We start from the raw sequence: 14,391 nt of genomic DNA on the forward strand, positions 1-14,391 counted from the left end.
CTTCTGGTGCAGGGCTCTGTCTTTGAAGACATTCTTCCTTTATTTATATGATGACTGTTACTTTCAGCTCAGGCTGGAAGCATTTCTACTGGTATAGAAATGCTTTCTACTGGGATGACATTCTCAAAACTTTGTCAGTCTCTTGCACACTAATAGGTGCCAGTTCTCAGCTCTGCAGGTACATCACAGGTCTTTCCTGGATAACAGCCTCTCTATTTCTGGCTTAGGCTGAGACAGTTTTTTGGATCTCAAGTCACGTGCCAAACCTTTTAAGCCAAGGACCGGCCAGCTTCACTCTGGGCTTGACTGGGGAGTACACTCTGGATAGGCTGAGAAATGTCAACTCATCTCATGCTGATTTCTTTTGGCTTGACAGTTCATCCTTCAATTTACATCTTATCACATGTATTTTACTACAGGCAGCAAGAGGAAATCAGGTGGATCTTCCATAGTTGGTTTGCGAATCTCCAAGTTCATCTTAAATATTTTGTTAATTTTGTGTCAGCTTGGCTAGACTACAGTACTCAAGCACTTGGTCAAATTATCAACCTAGATGTTTCTCTAAAGGCATCTTAAGATGTGATTAAAATTTAATCACAGACTTTGAACAAAGCAAAGTACCTTCCATAAAGTAGGTGTCCATCCAATCTGTTGATGGCTTTAAGAGAAAACACTGAGCTCCTTCCAGAAAGAAGGAACTCTACCTCCAGACAGCCTTCAAACTCAAAACTGCAACACACATGCTTTCTAGGTTTCCAGGCTGCCCCCTGCAGGTTTCAGACTTGCCAGTCTCACAATCACATGAGACAATTCTTTAAACAAATCTTCACTTCTCCATGTATGTCTGTCCCTCTGTCCGTGTGTGTGTGTGTGTGCGCGCGCACGCGTGTATTATACTAATTTAGAATATGCTTCTATTCCTCTAAAAAGAACTCTTAATTCTTTATATAGACTTTGGCAATGAGGGATCCTAAAGGAAGAAAACCTTTAGGATAAGTTTTCAAAATTGGTTCTGGAATTTCTGAAATTTATTCTCAAATCTGATTTTTCTTTTTTTTAGATTTTCTTGATGGACCATTTTTAAAGTCTTTATGGAGTTTGTTACAATATTTCTTCTGTTTACATTTTGGTTTTTTGGTCACAAGGTATGTGGGATCCTAGCTCCTCAACTGAGGCTCAGACCCACACCCCCCGGGGTTGGAAGGTAAAATCTTAACCAGTGAACCACCAGGGAAGTCTCCTCAAATCTGACTTTTTTAACAGCACGAATGCATCTACTGCCCAGAGGAAAGATGACGCTAATAGTCCATGGCATGCTGTGATGATAAAGATACACAAAATATCAACAATCGATACCTCCAATTGTATTTATAGGAGACAAGTATTTGATATCGTAGAGCATTTTTGTAAAACTAATGAGTAGAATTGGGTGGGCTGGTTGATCCTCGTTGCAAGAGACAAAGTGAAGAAAGAATGAGACGAGCTCGGGAACTGAAACAGACAGTTCAGATGCTGCACAAATGCCCTTAAAGTTTCCCTGCTGACCCTGAATAAAATCCTTATCTCCTGTACCCACTGAGCTGGGATCCCTGAAAAGGAAACCCAGAGTTTCATTCTACCAGTAGCTAGATTACAGTGAAAATTATGTTTTCAACCACACTAGGATGTCTGCAGTTAAAGTTGAAAAGAATGGGGTCCAAGAATTAGAATGAAAATAGTTGGAAAATTGGCCACGAGATGGAAAGATGTATGTGGATAGATCTCTCTGATGAGCAAAAAAGGTGAGGAAATGTATGTCCAATGTGATCCTCACCAAAGATTGATCTCAGCAGAGGCAAATTTAAAAGTCAAGTGGGTAAGATGATGTGTTTGGTGGATACAGTCAGACTGTCCCCAGCCTCTGCTGTTATGTCCTGGTGGGTTCACGTACAAATGGGCCATGGTTTCAGAACGAAAGTTATTTATGCTCTCAGAAACATGACTTCCACTCCACAAAGCCTATCCCCTTAGCCCCTGCTGAGTGTCCTGTCTGCTAGCAGCAGAGACCAGCTGAGTCTCTAGTGTGGCACAATCCCAGGGTGAGGACCACCCACCTGATGGCAGGTGATTCCTCTGACACTTAATCATGGAAGGGGCTGTGCTTTGTTCTTCCTGGAATACAAAGTCACTCTGGATGGACATGCTTTCCCTGCACAATGCATCTGCCAAAACAACCCTCTGTGGACGGTGGCGGTCCACAGAGCAATGCTTCTGATCAAGGAACTCACGTCACAGGAAAAGAAATGCAGCAGTGGCCTAGTGAATTTTGGAATTCACTAGTGAATGTATAGGCCCCAGCAACCTGAAGCAGTTCGATTGATAGAACAGTGGCAGAGCAGTCAGAAAACTCAGTTTCAGTGAGTTTCCAAGGTGTCAGTCCTTTGCCCGGTTGTGGCCATTTTCCCTCTGCGCTAAGTCAGCATCTGATACATGGTGGTGTGTCTCCTTGGACAAGATTAATAGCACCAGGAATCCAGTGGAAATGGGAGTGACACACTCTTGTGGTGTGCTGTGCTTAGTCGCTCAGTCATGTCCAACTCTTTGTGACCCCATGGACCGTAGCCTGCCAGGTACCACTGTCCATGAGGATTCTCCAGGTAAGAATACTGGAGTGGGTTGCCATGCCCCCTCCAGGGTATCTTTGTGTGCATCTGAATATATTTTTAAATTAAAAGGTGCCTCAAAGCACATTAAAGAATATTTAATGTCAATAATATGCTGAAACTCTTGTACTCACTACTGTTATCTCAAGTGATTTTTTTTTCTTTTTTTTAAATTGGTGCTTCCCTAAGCACCAGCTTCCCTGGTGGCTCAGACACTAAAGAATCTGCCTGCAATGTGAGAGACCCGAGTTTGATTCCTGGGTCAGGAAGATCTCCTTGGGAAGGAAATGGCAATCCACTCCAGCATTCTTGCCTGGAGAATCCCATGGACAGAGGCTGGTGGGCTATAGTCCACTGGGTCTCAAAGAGTCAGAGATGACTGAGGGACTTTCCCTTTATAAGCACAAGAAAGAATACACGGTGGAGTGAGGTCCAAAGACACGTTGGTTTCCATAGAGCCCCAAGCAAAGCATGAGAAAGTGATGGTGAGATGGAATCAGTTATTCACATACGCTTCACCTGGCTGAGAGGGAACTTCAACGATTTTTGAGAAGTGTTTAATTTAAAAATTAGATTTTTATATCACTTTTGGAGTCAGTCTGTTACTGTCTTAAAAAAAAAAAAAAAGACTTGTAAAAGTACATATCAGGGAATGAATTCAAGAAACTGTTGGGAAACCACTACTAGGAAATCAGGGATTTTTAAAGCTCTTTGAACTTTGATATTTACTAAGTAACCTCACTTAACTAGCATCATATTGATAGAAATCCCCTTAAATTCAGTCACACTTGATGAGCCGCTAAACAACCAAACAACACAACTGGAATATGTATATGAACATGCCGTTGGGAATGTCTAATATACTGTTATACTCAATGTCGTCCTCACCCCGTGGGTTTCCTGTGCTCATGGAAAAAGTTGAAACAGATCTGAACACTCAGTTCCCCTCCTGAGTGTAACTTCATGTTTATCCACCTCCATGTGCCTCTGTAGAAATCGTCTATATTTGTCATCACGATGGAGAGTAAACTTACAGGAAAATTCCCACACACTCTCCTAGGGAAAAAGAAAAGTCATAAATTAATTAAGTTTTCTGGTTTTTGAGTTGCACATCAAAAGGATTCTCAATACTAACTATGCAAATAGAGAAAGACAAATGCCATATGATATCACTTATATGTGGAGTCTAAAATATGACAAAAGGAACCCATTTATGAAACAGACTCACAGACATGGAGAGCAGACCCGTGGCTGCCAACGGTGTGGGGGAGGAAGAGTAGGGAGAGTGGCATTAGCAGACACGAGCTACTATAGATACGAAAGATAAAACAAAGCTACCATACGGCACAGCGAACTGTATTCAGTATTGTGAGACAAACCACAAAGGAAATGAATGTGAAGAAGAATATATGCATAACTGAACTATTTTACTATACAAGAGAAATAAACACAGCATCGTAAATCAACTATACTTCAATAAAAACATTTTTTTAAAGGGTTCTATTTTGTTTACCAACCAAAAGGCAACTGTCTGTCACCTCACTCTTTCTGGGGAAAACTTCTCTTCCCTGCTGAATTACATTGGTGCACAAAACGTAATCTCTGGGTGGGTGTGTATTTCTGAACTCTCTTCTTTCTACTGATCAGTTTGACTATCATTAGCCAACTACCACATGGTGATAAACACAATACCTTAATTATAAATCTAGATATCTGGTATTATGAATCTTCTTTTATTTTCAAGATTGATCTGGCCATTGGCACATGCATTTTTAAATCATATCATTAACTTTTGGAGGACAAATTAAAGAATCACCATCTACTTCTTCCTTGATTTGCATTTTAACATTTTTCTCAGTTTTGTTTTACAATTTGCAGTGTAGCACTCTTCAAACATTTTCTCAAATGCATTTCATAAAGTTTTTTAACTATTTATAAAAGTCAGTGTGGCTTTTAATAAAAGCCACAGTGTGGCTTTTCAATTTTTGTTTCGTATGAATTTTTTAATACAATTGGTCTAACAGCCTTTTTTTGGTGGAAGCCTTAATTTGTAAACATTACGTGTTATAATTACATTTTGCTCTGCCCTTACCACTTACCAGCGTAATGGCTTTTTTTCTTTTGCCTCAGTGAATTCAACACCATCTGGACTATTTATTATAAAACACTCTTTATTATTATATGGTAATTCTCTTTTTAATTTTATTTTATCTGATTTTGCAGTTTCACCCCATAAATACTCATGTGGATTTTGTAGATAAGGAGAAATATGAAGATTTGGGGGAATTTCCCCAAAAATGGGTAAATACAGGGCCCAGTTTAGTTCCATTTTTTCAAGGGTTGGACACTTACCATTTTTTGCTTTCTTTCAGTATGTCAAGTACTCATTGTTGTAGTTTGTATTAGTTTATAATATTTCTTTAGAGAAGGGTTAGTTGCTATAAGCTGTTTTTCTATTCTGGAAGTTTTAATGACATTAATAAATAATTTAGTATTTTGAAACTATTATAGTAATATTATGTAAGGAAATAATAATTTCTGTGCATTAACTCTCACATTGGTGACTGATCTATTTTCTTTTCCTTTATAATAGTATTATATTTTCCATGTTAATTATCTGCTTGATAATTAGATAATAGAATTTCTTGATAATAGAAATTCTCTTCTATTAAAAGAATTACAGTTTAAATGATGACAAATATAATTGGTTATATAAATACACACATATAAACAAAATAAAGAATAAAAGCAAATAAGTCAGTGAAAGAACAGATGCAGATTCTTGAGTTATATTCCTATAAAAAGAAGATTATCATTGTGTACATCTGAATATGTTTTAAAATTAAAAGGTGCCTCAAAGTACGTTATAGAAAAGTAAATGGTAACCCACTCCAGTATCTCTTCCTGGGAAATCCCATGGACAGAGGAGCCTAGCAGCTAGAGTCCATGGGGTCACAAAGAGTCAGACTCAAGGAAGCACACACACAAAGCACATTCAATACTTAATGCCGAGAATACACTGAAACTCCTGTACTTATTAGCATGATCCCAAGTGAGTTCCAAAAAAACTGGTGCTTCCCTAAGCACAAGAAAATATAGAGGGTGGAGTAAGGTCCAAAAACACATCCATTTTCATAAATCCCTACCCCACGCAAAGCTGGGAAAAGGTAAGTAAAGGCCATGAGAAAGTGTTAGTGACATGGACTCGGTTACTCATTTGGCTGAGAAAGAAATGGTGTTTTTTCAAGAAGTGTTTAATTTAAAAATCAGTGTTTTATATCACTTTGGAGGCCAGTCTAGTACTCTCCCTAAAAAGAAACAAACTCATACAAGTACATTTGTTGTTGTTCAGTCACTCAATCGTGTCCGACTCTTTGGGACCCCATGGACTGCAACACACCAGACTTCCCTGTGCTTCACCATTTCCCGGAGCTTACTCCAACACGTATCCACTGAGGTGGTGATACCGTTCAACCGTCTCATCCTCTGGGTTCCCTTCTCTTCTTGCCTTCTGTCTTTCCCAACAGACAAGTACATATCTGGGAATGAATTCAAGAAATTGTTTTGAAACCACTTCCAGGAATTCAGGGATTTGGCAAAGTTCTTTGAACTTTGATACTAAGTGACCTCACTTAACTAGCATCACATTGATAGATATCCCCTTAAATTCGGAGTCACACTTGAGGAGCTGCTAAACAACCAAACCACACAACTGGAACATCTGCATGAACCTGCCTTTGAGAATGTCTAACATGCTGTTACTACTCAATGTCATCCTCACCCTGTGGGTTTGCTGTGCTCATGGGCGAGGTAAGTTGAAACAGATCTGAACACTCAGCTTCCCTCTTAAGCGTAGCTTCGTGTTTTACCTACTTTCATGGGTCTTTATATTTTAATAGGCGACTTGTGGAAATTGTCCGCATTGTGTCGTCATGATGAAGAGTAAACTTATAGGGAAATTACCTCATACTCTAAGGAAAAGAAAATACATTATGTTTTCTCTCTCTTCTTTTCCCCTGTATAATGTCAATATTAGAAACACTTCCAAAGAACATAAACATCCTGCGTTTCTCCAGGACCTTTGCACCCTGTTAGTTATAGACTGTCCCAGATCTCTATCACTACTACAAGTGAGATAATTAAGCTAAGAAGAAGAATAAATTCATCAGTGGGATTATTAACAAACATAAAACTACTCACTAATGTACAATAACTATTTTTTTTCTTAAGGAAAAACGTGTGATTTTCCAGAAATAAAACATGGAAGCATATATAATGAAAATAGATATAAAAAAATCTTCCCAGCTGATGTAGGGAAATATTTCTACTACACCTGTGAACACAGCTTTGTGACTCCTTCACAATCACTCTGGACTCGAATAAACTGTACAGAGGAAGGATGGTCCCCAACACCAAAGTGCCTCAGTGAGTAAGCACCCTACTCATTACTGGGATGAATTATCAGTGTGTCCAGTGGGTGGAGAGGCTGTGCCTGAAGGAATTTCAGGGTCTGGACAGTGGAGACCAGAGGAGCCAGCAAAGATGACCTAAGACAGTTATTATGAGAAGATGTCTGTGGAAAGTGACTTTACAAATGAAAAATGTTTTCATTATACAAGTTGGAATTAATGACATGGCATACTAATTTTTTACATGCATGGCCAAATTTTAAGAAGCAATTTTTTTGTACTTGATTTCTCTTTGGAACTTCGCAAAATGTCATACTCTTTCATTGCAAAATGAGTACCAGTCATTTTTTGCCTTTTAGGACAGTGCTTTTTCCCTTGGGTGGAAAATGGTCAATCTACATCTTCAGGACAAACGCACCGAGAAGGTGACATCGTTCACATTGTGTGTGATACTGGCTACAGCCTCCCAAATGGTCAGAGCAGCATTACATGTGGAGAAAGAGGCTGGTCCTCCCCTCCTGAATGCCGTCATGTCTGTGAGTAACATGCTGTGCTCTCAGGTCCGGTATTCACTTATATTTTATAGAGAAATAACAATATTAAGTACAGGCAATATTGCTGTTGCTACCATCATCACCTTTTCAGTTCAAGGTTCCAACTCTGCCTAAGTAGAGCTGCAAATATCTGGGTCATCACTAGAAAATCATTTTGTCTACTTACATAAGTTAAATGTAGGTAATAATAGCAAACACTAGCCAAGAACATGGTGAAAAACTATAATTCTCACATTATATAGTTTCTTCAGTGAACGATTTTTATCAGAATCAACAAATCTTGGTAATACATATTGTGCTGCTTTTGAATATACAGCATTTTAATGTGAATCCTAATAGCTTCACATAATGTAACAATGCATCAAAAGAAGCAAGTCAAAATATGGTTCTCTCATGGAACTTTAATGGAGAAGGCAATGGCACCCCACTCCAGTACTCTTGCCTGGCAAATCCCATGGATGGAGGAGCCTGGTAGGCTGCAGTCCATGGGGTCGCACAGAGTCAGACACGACTGAAGCGACTTAGCAGCAACAGAGCCTGGTAGGCTGCAGTCCATGGGGTCACTAAGAGTCAGACACAACTGAGCGACTTCACTTTCTCTTTTCACCTTCATGCCTTGGAAAAGGAAATGGCAACCCACTCCAGTGTTCTTGCCTGGAGAATCCCAGGGACGGGGGAGCCTGGTGGGCTGCCGACTATGGGGTCGCACAGAGTCGGACACGACTGAAGTGACTTAGCAGCAGCAGCATGGAACTTTAAAAGGCAGCCAGTTGACTCTGACAAGGTCCTTCAGCAAGTAAGTGAATGATACATAGGGAGGAAACAAAGGGAAAGAAAACTAGCCTTTTTCAAATTTGTCAAGTTGAATATTTCAGTTACCACACATGGCTTTTACTTGAACTTAGGACAAACCTAGTTATAGTTGTTGAAATAGGCCATTCCAGTTGTTTAATGATCTTTCCTATCACGACGATGCATGTTTTCCATAGCACCAAGCAATTCCCTGAAACTGTCTAACTGGAAATATGATCAGTTCCCACAGGCAGACGCTCAGGCCCCCAAGACTTCTTCCTCCCACCGCCCACTTCACAAGTCAGTCACCAGTCTAGCTTGTCATCTATGCTTTTGTCTACGGGCTATGTATTAGAGGGTCCCACCTCTTCTTCCCATTCAATTAATTTGCTAGAGTGGTTCACAGAACTGAAAGAAACATTTGGTTTCCCAGATTCCCAGCTTAAAGAATATAAAGAACATAACTGAGGAACACTCAGATGGAAGAGATGCACAGGGTGAGGTGTGTAGAAGGCGAGGAACTTCCAGGCCCCTCGTAGTAGCCACTCTTCCAGCACATCCACATGTTCACCAACCAGGAATCTCTCAGAATCCCATCCTTTTTTTCTTATGGAGGTTTTATGGCAGGGGCAATTGATTACGCCATGGGCCATCAGCAGTTGATGCGATCTGCAGCCACTCTTCCCTCCCTGGAGGTCAGGGTTGTGGGATTGAAACTTGTAATCTTCTCATCACAAGGTTGGCCCCCCTGGCAACCAACTCAGGTGTTTTCCATTGTATATATACAGTGGAATACTACACAGCCACAAAAGAGAATGAAGTAGTGCCATCTGTAACAGCATGGATAGCCCCAGAGAATATAATCTTCAGTGAAATGCACTCAACTCAGAAAGTCAAATACTCTGATATCATTTATATATGGAATCTAAAAAATAATATAACTGAATGTATATGCAAAACAGAAACAGACTCCCAGATATAGGAAAAAATTCATAGTTACCAAAAGATGGAAGGAAGTAGGGAGGGGCAAGTTAGAGGTATGGGACTAAGGGGTACTAAGTACCATGTATTATATAGAACAGATATGCCACACGGGTATATGGTATAGCAGAGGGAATTACAGTCTCTGTCTTAAACTACAAGGGAGTATAATCTATAAAAGTACTGCATCACCATGCTATACACCTCAGACTAACACAGTATTGGAAACCAATTGTACCTCAGTTAAAAAAAACCCTATCATTCTGTTTGTTAGTGAGGATTCAACTGGAACTCTCACACATTGCTGGTGGGAATGTAAGATGGTACAATCACTCTGAATATCAGTGTGGCAGTTTCCTATAGATTTAATCATGCATGTATCAGATAGCCCAGCAATTTCACTTTTAAATATACAGCAGGAAATAGGAAATACATGTTTACTCGAAGACTTGAGTTCAGGTGCTCATAAATAGCTCAATTATAACTGCCACAAGCTGGAAGCACTTCAAAAGACAGTCAACAGAGGATAAAATGGATAAACATACTTATGTTTATATAAAGCTACCCTGCTCCACAATGAAAAGGAGTGAGCTAATGATGCAAGACACCACAGAGCAGACGGGGCCCGACATTTGATGCCATAAAGCAGCCAGATGCAAGAGAAGGCATGTTGTATGAATCCATAAACAAAGTTGTAGGAAGACAGCATTGCTCCGGAGGGACAGAAAACATGAGCTTCCAAGCGGAGGAGAGTTGTGGGGGAGGGATGGAGTAGAAATGGAACAGCAGAACTGTAAAGGGAGAAGAAAACTGCCTCTAGTGGGTTGGGTTTGTGACACTTACACATTGTCACATCATTGGCTGACACGTGGATTTTATTGTATGTAATTCAAATCTGAATACAGATGATTTTAACAATTTTTAAAAATCACCTTTATTGGGTGATTATGGGAAATGAATCTAAAAAAGAGTCGATATATGTATAAGAGATTCACTTTGCTTTCCGCCTGAAACTAACACAACACTGCAAATCAACTATACTGCAATAAAAACAATTTCCAGGAAGAGATACATGTATATGTATAACTGAGTCACTTTACTGAACACTGTACTGAACACCTGAGTCACTTTACTGAACAGTTCAGCTGTGCTCTGATATAGAATAATTTTTTTTTTAAATGAGCATTTGCAAACCAAACATATAGGTGTCCAAAAAACTGTAATGTGATTGAATTATTATTAATTGAAGAAAGGAAACAGAAGCAATCTGCTAAACAGAGATTAATAAAATAGAGAATATACAAAATTATTAGAAACAAGAAATTCCAAACAGAAAGAAGAGAACAATTATGAAATACAGACAAAAATAGCACAGAGATTAGAGTGATGTCAGCAAGATAAAGGATAAGATGCTCCTCCTGGTATCCCACCTTCCATAATAAAAATTTAGCATCTATCCACAAAAGTAACTTTACGGCAGATGTAAGATCCAGGTTCCAGGAGACCATGAAACCCCCAGGGTGCAGTCCAAACACAAGGACAGGCATCTTGTTCCCTTCCAGCGCGGGTGAAAAGTCTAGGCTCATCAAAGGCCCCTGCTGATCAAGGTGAAGAGAGGGTTACTCTTAGGTTTCCTCTGTGGTGTTTTTCTAGACTAAGTCCTGTACTGTGAAAAATGTTTCTGCCTTGCTAGGTTGGTCCTTTCCTGGGCCTGTGCCTAAAGAAAGCAGAACCTTCTTGTGACCTTTTTGTTTGTTAATTTTGCCTGAATGTGAGATCATTTCTGGGTTGCAATCTCAGTGCCCGGTCCTGATACATACAAAGCAAAGTGAAAGCTCCAACAACCAGTGCATCGTAACTCCTTGAATCCCAAGGTCTCAAAACAATCGACTTCTTTTCTACACTCTTCACAACCTCTTGTGTTGGTTTTTATAATTCTGTTCAGGATTTTTAGTTAACAGAGGGAATATGTAACAGAAGAAATAAGCAGAAATGTTCCCTTCTCATTTTGTCCAGACAGAAAGCCTGAAATTCCCTTCACATTATACACATTTGTAATTCCTTGAGTTTTATTTAAGAAGTTGATGTTTCTCTTGGAAAAAAAATGAAAATCAATTTTAAAAATAACTAAAGATTCAATAGCCATTGCAGTATGCTTAATACCTAAGACCAAGAAACTTCCTTTGTTTATGGTAGCAGTCCATCTTTCTAGCATACATTCATTAAGGAAAACATTTTTAAGTACCAGAATACCACGAAGCAGACATGTTTGTTAATGTCTAATGTATGCTTTCACATGGGGTGAAAGGAAGGCCTTAAAATTTGACTCTCAGTTTAACTGATTAAAATTCCTTAAATGAATCATTTCTGTCATCAGAAATCATAAATCTTGATATTACATATTGTGGTATATTTTTATTTGCTTTCTTTCACCTCTGTTTTTCTTTGGTCTCTCAATAAGTCAAATTATGTGTTTAGACCCTCGAGGAAGATGTGGGCCTCCTCCACCAATAGACAATGGAGACACTGTCTCATTCCCATTATCACAGTATCCTCCAGGATCGGCTGTTGAGTACCAGTGCCAGGCCTACTACGTACTTCAGGGAAACAGACACATAGTGTGTCGGAATGGAGAGTGGTCTGAACCACCAAAGTGCTTAGGTAATGCTTTCATCTTCTCATAGGTCCTGGGAAACTCAGTGTAATTCGTATAACATTTTGCTATTTAGAATAGAAATATTATGGACTAACAACAATTCTATTGAATGCGTGACTAACAGATAATAATACATGAGAAAATAAAGTTTGAAAAACTCTTGTTCAAGGAATCATAGCAATGAAAGATTATTTAATATAAACTCAATGTGATATTGACTTCATGACTCCTTCATTATAACACTTAATAAATTAAACGTAGCACCTCATTTTAATATCATTAATTGGAATCTACATAATGGATTTTCAGTAAGTTGGCTTGGAAAAGATTTTGAGAATAAAATCCTGGACCAGTGTAGAAGATTCTACTTGGAAGTCTAAAATCCTGAGGGATATACTTGTATACTACTTAATGTTCTATGTTTCTTTTTAACTTCAGATGCATGTGTAATTTCAGAAGAAATGATGAAACAACATAACATACAGTTAAAATGGAGAGATGATAAAAAACTTTATACTAGAACAGATGACACTATTGAATTTACATGTAAACGTGGATATCGCCCAACGACACCAAATCGTACATTTCGAACAACCTGTCATGAAGGAAAAGTGGTGTATCCTCATTGTGAATGAAACATTGGTTAAATGCAGTCATAAAACTGAACTTTTCATTATTAATCCAATTCTTATTTTATCAAGTAAACCAGAATTTATATTAAATATTATGTGGATGGTGCAATTATAATCCAGGTGACCAACTAATCACTTCTTAAAAGCACTTCATTAACACTTGGAAAGTCAAAATGTTACATGTCCTATTTATAAAACATCTTTGGGAAGAAATTAGATGCAATCACTTCAGTGCCTCCTTCCATCCATCATTCTAACTTTCTAAAACATTCTCCATAACTTCTGAAGTTTTCTGAGACTTTATTTCATAAAAAATGCTTATCTCCATCCTCATAATATCATTTCACAAACACGTGAAAACCTGTGTGTCATACCTACATTAGTCATTAGATCTAGTTTATTAGATTAGTAATTAGATTTCATTTCTTTTTATGACTATGTAATATTCCACTGTGTTTTTGTACCACATCTTCTTTATCCATTTATCCGTTGATACACATCTAGGCTGCTTCCATGTCTGGCCTATTGTAAATAGTGTTCCAATGAACACTGGAGTACATGTGTCATTTTAAGTTATAAATTTTTAAATCCCTGGTTTTCTCAGGGATATCCCAGCAGTGGAATTGCTGGGTCATATGGTAGTTCTATTTTTACCTTTTAAAGGACCCTCCATAGTGTTCTCCACAAGGATGTATCAATTTACATTCCTAACAATAGAGCAAAAGGGTTCCCTTTTCTCCACACCCTCTCCAGCATTTATTGTCTGTAGATTTTTTATGATGGCCACTCTGACTGGTGTGAGGTGATAACTCATGGCAGTTTTGATTTGCATTTCTCTAATAATTAGTGATGTTTAGATCTTTTCATGTGCCTCTTTCATGTATGTCTTCTTTGAAGAAAGGTCTATTTCGGTCTTCTGCCCATTTTTTGATTGGGTTGTTTGTTGTTTTGCTATTGAGTTGCATGAACTATTTGTATATTTTGGAGATGAATCCTTTGTCAGTTGCTTGAGTCTGTCATGCAGAGTGAAGTAAGTCATAAAGAGAAAAAAAATCATATACTAATGCATATAGGTGGAATCTAGGAAAAATGATACAGATGAACCTCATTGCAGGGCAGGAATAGAGACACAGTTGTGAACAAACATGTGTACACAGTGGGGGAAGAGGAAGGTAGATGAAATCGGGAGATTAGGATTGACATACACACACTACCAAGGGTAAAACAGGCAGCTAGTGGGAACCCGCTGTAGCACAGGAAGCTCCAGCCGGTGCTCCGTGACAACTGAGATGGTGGGATGACGCGGGTTGGGGGGAGGGAGGGGATATATGTAAACATATGGTGGTTTCACTTTGTTGTACAGCAGAAATCAACACAACACTGTAAAGCAATTGTATTCCAATGAACAAATCAGTTGATTAGAAACATTTCAAATTTCTACAAAAATATGAACACTGAAAGATGAAAATAAATATAAATAAAGCAAAAATATTTTAAGGTAATACTTTGTTACTCTTTTGTTTAAATATCTATTACTATACATTGTTATAAAAATTTTTTTTGTGGTAAGAAATTTTAAGATCTACTGTCTACAGCTTTAAAATATATTATTTTAACACATTATTAGCTGTGCTTACCTGCTGTATGTTACATCCCAACGACTTTTTTTTTTTCCCACAACTGAAAGTTTTTACTTTTTCTTCACCCGTTTTGCCCAACTCCCTA

At 38.5% G+C, this 14,391-nt stretch overlaps 1 protein-coding gene across 1 annotated transcript; it reads left to right on the plus strand.

Moving 5' to 3' along the window:
- The first annotated feature begins 6,293 nt into the window (after nt 1-6,293).
- Nucleotides 6,294-14,168, plus strand: LOC109570540 (complement factor H-related protein 2-like). Its single transcript, XM_019976573.2, has 5 exons — nt 6,294-6,452; nt 6,873-7,067; nt 7,411-7,587; nt 11,857-12,039; nt 12,473-14,168. The coding sequence occupies exons 1-5, from the start codon at nt 6,368-6,370 to the stop codon at nt 12,667-12,669; spliced, it is 837 nt and encodes a 278-aa protein (XP_019832132.2). The 5' UTR covers nt 6,294-6,367; the 3' UTR covers nt 12,670-14,168.
- Nucleotides 14,169-14,391: the final 223 nt, after the last annotated feature.

The sequence above is a fragment of the Bos indicus genome, chromosome 16 (genome assembly GCF_029378745.1).
Source record: "Bos indicus isolate NIAB-ARS_2022 breed Sahiwal x Tharparkar chromosome 16, NIAB-ARS_B.indTharparkar_mat_pri_1.0, whole genome shotgun sequence".
Taxonomy (NCBI): Eukaryota; Metazoa; Chordata; class Mammalia; order Artiodactyla; family Bovidae; genus Bos; species Bos indicus.